This window comes from Balaenoptera borealis (genome assembly GCF_965194805.1).
Source record: "Balaenoptera borealis genome assembly, chromosome: 2".
NCBI classification, from domain to species: Eukaryota; Metazoa; Chordata; class Mammalia; order Artiodactyla; family Balaenopteridae; genus Balaenoptera; species Balaenoptera borealis.
In genome coordinates, this window is record NC_138867.1 from 177,175,940 (window position 1) to 177,181,639 (window position 5,700).

The 5,700-nt window shown below is 55.4% G+C and overlaps 1 protein-coding gene across 1 annotated transcript; it reads left to right on the forward strand.

Moving 5' to 3' along the window:
• The first annotated feature begins 240 nt into the window (after positions 1-240).
• On the forward strand, positions 241-2,667 carry ACP5 (acid phosphatase 5, tartrate resistant). The gene is made up of 5 exons (XM_082380585.1): positions 241-323; positions 554-850; positions 1,059-1,186; positions 1,315-1,660; positions 2,054-2,667. Exons 2-5 carry the CDS (start codon positions 554-556, stop codon positions 2,330-2,332), a joined length of 1,050 nt encoding a protein of 349 aa, XP_082236711.1. The 5' UTR covers positions 241-323; the 3' UTR covers positions 2,333-2,667.
• The last annotated feature ends 3,033 nt before the right edge of the window (positions 2,668-5,700 follow it).

The following is a 5,700-nucleotide window of genomic DNA, read 5'->3' on the forward strand; positions in this document are numbered from 1 at the left end:
AGCACACACGAGGCCCACGACACAGACGCGCTCCCGTGGGCAGACGCAGAGCCTGTGGGGCAGGCGCGGCTGCACTCATAGGCCAGACCACCCCCCCCCCCCACCCCGCCTCGAATCCCGTGTCGGGCCTCCGGGGAACTAACTCCAAGGCTCACATGACCCAAGGGGAGGGCTTCTGGAACAGTTGGCGGAGAAACTGCATCATCCTCTCTAATGATCCATTTCCGCCCCCAGGGAATAAAGGCTCAGTGCCGGCCAGTTCTGCTCTGGAGCTCACCTGCCTCTCTGAGCCCCCAGCCGACTGGCTTGTGCCTCCCCCCAGGGTGAGTGCTGGGCCCCGCATACCGGCCCTTCCCCGCCCCACTGGCTGGACCCTGCTCGCCCCCCGACCCTCCCAGGCAGCTCTTGCGCTCAAGTCCCGGGAAATAGGGAGCCAGGCCACCCCTGCAGGGAGCCGTCTCCTCCTTTCTCAGAACAGGGCAAGTGGGGATCTCGGGGCGGGGTCGGGGGGGCATGCGGCCCATGCCCCGGACGCTTGTCTCTCCCCTCCCAGATGGACACGTGGACGGTGCTGCTCGTCCTGCAAGCCTCGCTGGTGCTCCCCCTGGTGCTCCCCTGGGCGGCCGGCATCAGTACCAACACCCGCACCGCCCCGGCCCCTGTCCTGCGCTTTGTTGCCGTGGGTGACTGGGGAGGGGTCCCCAATGCCCCGTTCTACACAGCCCGGGAAATGGCCAATGCCAAGGAGATTGCCAGGACCGTGCAGATCCTGGGCGCAGACTTCATCCTGTCCCTGGGGGACAATTTCTACTTCACTGGCGTGCAAGATGCCAACGACAAGAGGTTCCAGGTGTGCGCCACTGGAGTAGGTGTGGAGGCGGGGGGAAGCGTGGAGAAGCCACTCGACCTTTTGACTCTGGAGAGGGCAGAGGGAAGCTGACACTTGTAGACACCTAGCACACTCATTATCTCCCTTGTACATAGCGCCTGACTTGGTGGGAGCATCCGATGGCTGCTTGAACCTGGGGGGGCGGGGCTCCCTTCTCTGTCTGCTGCAGGAGACCTTTGAGGACGTGTTCTCTGCCTCCTCACTCCGCAACGTGCCCTGGTACGTGCTGGCTGGCAACCACGACCATCTGGGGAACGTCTCGGCACAGATAGCCTACTCCAGGATCTCCAAGCGCTGGTGAGTCTGCCCCTCCTTCTATCCCTCCGCCAGCCTTGCTCAGGTGGGCAAAGAGATCCATCAGCCAGAGCTGAGCCTGGGGCTTCTCTGCCCAAGACGGGCGCCCACCACCTCCATCCCATCCACAGGAACTTCCCCAGCCCTTACTACCGCCTGCGCTTCAAGATCCCACGGTCCAACGTGTCCGTGGCCATCTTCATGCTGGACACAGTGACACTGTGTGGCAACTCAGACGACTTTGCCAGCCAGCAGCCCGAGAGGCCCCGCAACCTGGCGATGGCCCGCACGCAGCTGGCCTGGATCAAGAAGCAGCTGGCGGCGGCCAAGGAGGACTACGTGCTGGTGGCCGGCCACTACCCCGTGTGGTCCATCGCCGAGCACGGGCCCACCCACTGCCTGGTCAAGCAACTGCTGCCGCTGCTGACCACGCACAAGGTCACCGCCTACCTGTGTGGCCACGATCACAACCTGCAGGTGAGGGAACTGAGGGTGGGGCGAGAGCCTGGTAAGGGGTCCCCAGCCCAGCCACTGTGCCACATGGCATATTGGGGTCCTCCTCCTGTTTGGGAGCCCCCTGCATGTCACTCTCTCTCAAACTCTATGCTCGCTCACCAGAAAACAGCCCAAAGTTCCCTAAAAGCCGTCTCACGGGTCCCAGTTGACTATTGGTTGCTCAGATCAATACACTCTCACAGGTGGGAAAACTGAGGCCCAGGACAAGAGGGGGTGGGGTATGTCCCCTGTTCAAGGTGACTCTGTGGTCCATCACAGGCCTGACCCTGGACTCAAGACAGGTAGACACCAAGCCCATGGTCAACCTCACTGAGGGGCTGGGGGCTCCAGTGACCCTGCTTCCTCTGTCCACAGTACCTTCAGGATGAGAATGGCGTGGGCTTCGTGCTGAGCGGGGCCGGGAACTTCATGGACCCCTCAAAGAAGCACCTGCGCAAGGTCCCCAACGGCTACCTGCGCTTCCACTACGGGGCCGAGAACTCACTGGGTGGCTTCGCCTACGTTGAGATCAGCCCCAAAGAGATGAGCGTCACTTACATCGAGGCCTCGGGCAAGTCCCTCTTCAAGACCAAGTTGCCAAGGCAAGCCAGGTCTGAGCACCAGCACCGACGGGGGCTCCACGCTGGGGCCTGAGTTAGGGGCGCCTCCCTGCTGGTGGGTGAGTGGGCCCCGCTGGGACCCCCTGCCCATGGGCAGGCTTTCTCAAGGGCCGGTGGTGCTACGGCAGAGCAGGAAGGAGAAGGACAGATGAGAAACTGTGGTGCCACATGGCCTTTGTGACAAGGATGCCCACATACATGAAAGAAATATGGACACGTGTTCCGGCCAGAGTGCCAGGCCCCTTGGCCGGGCTCGCCCAGCCTGAGTTCCAGGCATTGGGGGACAGGGAGGGAAAGCCCTCCCCTGGATCAGACATCCTTCTGTCACTGCCAAATAGTCAATAAAAAAAAATAGTTGCAAAGGCTGAACGTGTATCACGAGCGTCCCTTTCCTCACCTCACTGGCGAGATGCATCACCTGGGTTTGAAAGGGTCGGGGCTCCCCCACTTGCTGTTCTGCATCTCCATCTCTAAGCCTCATCCATAACCAACTGGCCTCATACATGGATGCGATTTTAAGTCAAGACCAAACAGAAAGAAGGGTCCATCGTGAAGCAAGCCTTCCTCCCCCATGCTCACCTCCCTAAGGACAAACATCATCATGTTCTTTCCTTCCATAATAAAAGCATCCTCCTTTTTTCACACAAAGCATCACAATGTATACGCAGTTCTGCATGTGTTTTTTCTTTTTTCCTTTTTTTTTTTTTGGCGGGATCTTAGTGCCCAGGGATCGAACCCATGCCCCTCACAGTGGAAGCACGGAGTCTCAACCACTGGACTGACAGGGAGGTTCTTTTTTTCTTCTGGGGTGGGGGGGGTTCTATTTAACCACAAGTGAACTGATCATATCAGAACATTCATTTTTGTACATTTCACTGTGGCATCGGTGCTATTCATATGGTTCGAAAATCTAAACTGTAGAAAGGTAAAATATCTCACCCCCTTCCCATCTGTCCCTCCACCTTTCCGGAAAGGAAATAGCTTTTTGTAAATGCCTTGGGCTTCCTTTCAGGATTTCTGTGCGCAAATGAAAGCAAACCTGAACGGTTTTTTCCTCCCCTTTCCCACTGATCTGCACCTTGCTGTTTTGGTTTTGGTTTTGTTTTATTTTTCAAACCAACTTCATTGTGGTCTAATGGACACATTTTGAAAGTCTGCTGTTCAGTAAGTTTTGACAAAGGCACACACCCACAAACCCACCACCACAATCAAGATACAAGCATTTCCTGCACCCCCAAAGGTTCTCTTCTGCAATTTGCTGTTTCTGCCTGTTGTACCTGGAGATCTGCCCATCAGCCCTCTGGGGGAGCTTCTTTCTGCAGCTACAGAGGCCCCACTGTGTGCCAGTCCCCAACTGTCTATCTAAACAGCCATCTACTGAGGGTCGCCTGGATTGCTTCCAATAATTTTGCTATCCCCAAGCAATGCTGCCATAAATGACCCACACATTCATTTCCTACATATGCAGATATGCTTGTAGGATAAACCAGATACATTCCCAAGAGCAGGATTGCCCTGCTTTTTGACAGCCATGGAGTTTCTGCCTTATGTCACCAGCTCCTTGCTGGGGCCTGCGGAAATCTTTTCCAATCATTCCCTCTTACCAACATAGTTGCAGCGGACATGCCTGGACCCATGCTTTTGCACATCTGTGCAAGTACGTACGGAGGAAAACTTCCAGAAGCAGAATTATTTCAGGGCCTGTTGCTGCCGAGGAACGCTGAAAGCAGCATGCTCACCCTGAACTGAAAGCTGCAGAGAAACCCAGTTCCCCTCGGGGCTTGAGTTGACTAACACCCACCACAAACAGCCTGAGCCAGCCAGTCACAGGAACTGCTCTCTTGGCCTGCCCTCAACGGCCACTTCAGCTGCTACGGGGCCAGGGACCCAATTGTTTGGGTCCAGCTGCCTGCCCACCTAAATAGAATGAAATAGCATCCTGGGTAAAATAAGTGAGGTTACTGAGTTCTGGGCAATGGGGGTGCAGCTGTCTCCTGAATCAAGCATCCTTTGGTCACTGCCAAATAGTCAATAAAAGAATACCTGCAGGGCTTCCCTGGTGGCGCAGTGGTTGAGAGTCTGCCTGCTAATGCAGGGGACACGGGTTCGCGCCCTGGTCTGGGAGGATCCCACATGCCGCGGAGCAGCTGGGCCCGTGAGCCACAACTACTGAGCCTGCGCGTCTGGAGCCTGTGCTCCGCAACAAGAGAGGCCACGATAGTGAGAGGCCCGCGCACCGCAATGAAGAGTGGCCCCCGCTTGCCGCAACTAGAGAAAGCCCTAGCACAGAAACGAAGACCCAACATAGCAATCAATCAATCAATAAATAAATCTTTAAAAAAAAAAGAATACCTGCAAAGCCTGAAGGTGTGTCACGAGCATCCCTCGCCTCACCTCTCTGGGGAAAGGGACTTGATGGAAGTGGCACCTTCTGTTTGCTACTTTGTAGCAGTCAACACTGCTGAATTTGTTACAAGGTAACATGTGTTACTATTAAAGTTAAGCAAAGCTGTCTTACCGGAATGCCAGCCCTGAGTTCCTTCCAGCTGACATTACCACCCACCAAGCTCTATACCAAAAACACCCGCCATCCCTTCTAATCCTGGCCCCGGAGGAAAGGGCCAGTGTCATCCTGGCTTCTCAGAGGACAGAAACTCGACAGATTAAGTCAGGTGCCCAAGGTCATATCCAGGAAGCGTCAGACCCTCAATCTTAACCACGACAGTCAAGGCAGCTCACGGCCACCCTGCCTCTTCCCACTGACTCAGAGGCTCCAGGCAGGCAGGGGTCTGAATCAGAAGTCAGCCCAGTGTCCCTGTTTGCAGGGCCCAGAGTGTGGAATTAGCCCAACATCCCAGTTCACAGGGCCCAGAGGGTGGAAAGGAGAAGTGACACATCCAAGCTGACACAGGGAACTAGTGGCAGGGAGGGGGATTGCCCCCCCCCACAATGGCCAAGCACGTCTACCAAGCACCAAGGACCAAGTCCTGTGCCAACTCAAGGAGCACCCAAAGGAATAAGGCAGGGTAGACACATGCCCTCCTAGAGGGCTTCCTTCCAGCTCAGGGGACAATGTCAGCCAGCACACAGCTATGGGTAGAAAGATGCCTTGTAGGAAGCAACCTAAGTGTCCATCGACAGGTGAATGGATAAAGAAGATGTGGCACATATATACAATGGAATATTACTCATCCATAAAAAGAAATGAAATTGAGTTAATTGTAATGAGGTGGATGGACCTAGAGTCTGTCATACAGAGTGAAGTAAGTCAGAAAGAGAACGTAGGGAATGGACTTGAGGACATGGGGAGGGGGAAGGGTAAGCTGGGACGAAGTGAGAGAGTAGCATTGACATATATACACTATCAAGTGTAAAACAGATAGCTAGTGGGAAGCAGCCGCA

Bases quoted from the DNA above. Each gene is read 5' to 3' on its own strand.
- ACP5 (XM_082380585.1), top strand. From the start codon at position 554: ATGGACACGTGGACGGTGCTGCTCGTCCTGCAAGCCTCGCTGGTGCTC. The intron at 851-1,058 runs GTGTGCGCCACT...TGTCTGCTGCAG, and splicing joins CCAACGACAAGAGGTTCCAG to GAGACCTTTGAGGACGTGTT. The intron at 1,187-1,314 runs GTGAGTCTGCCC...TCCCATCCACAG, and splicing joins TCCAGGATCTCCAAGCGCTG to GAACTTCCCCAGCCCTTACT.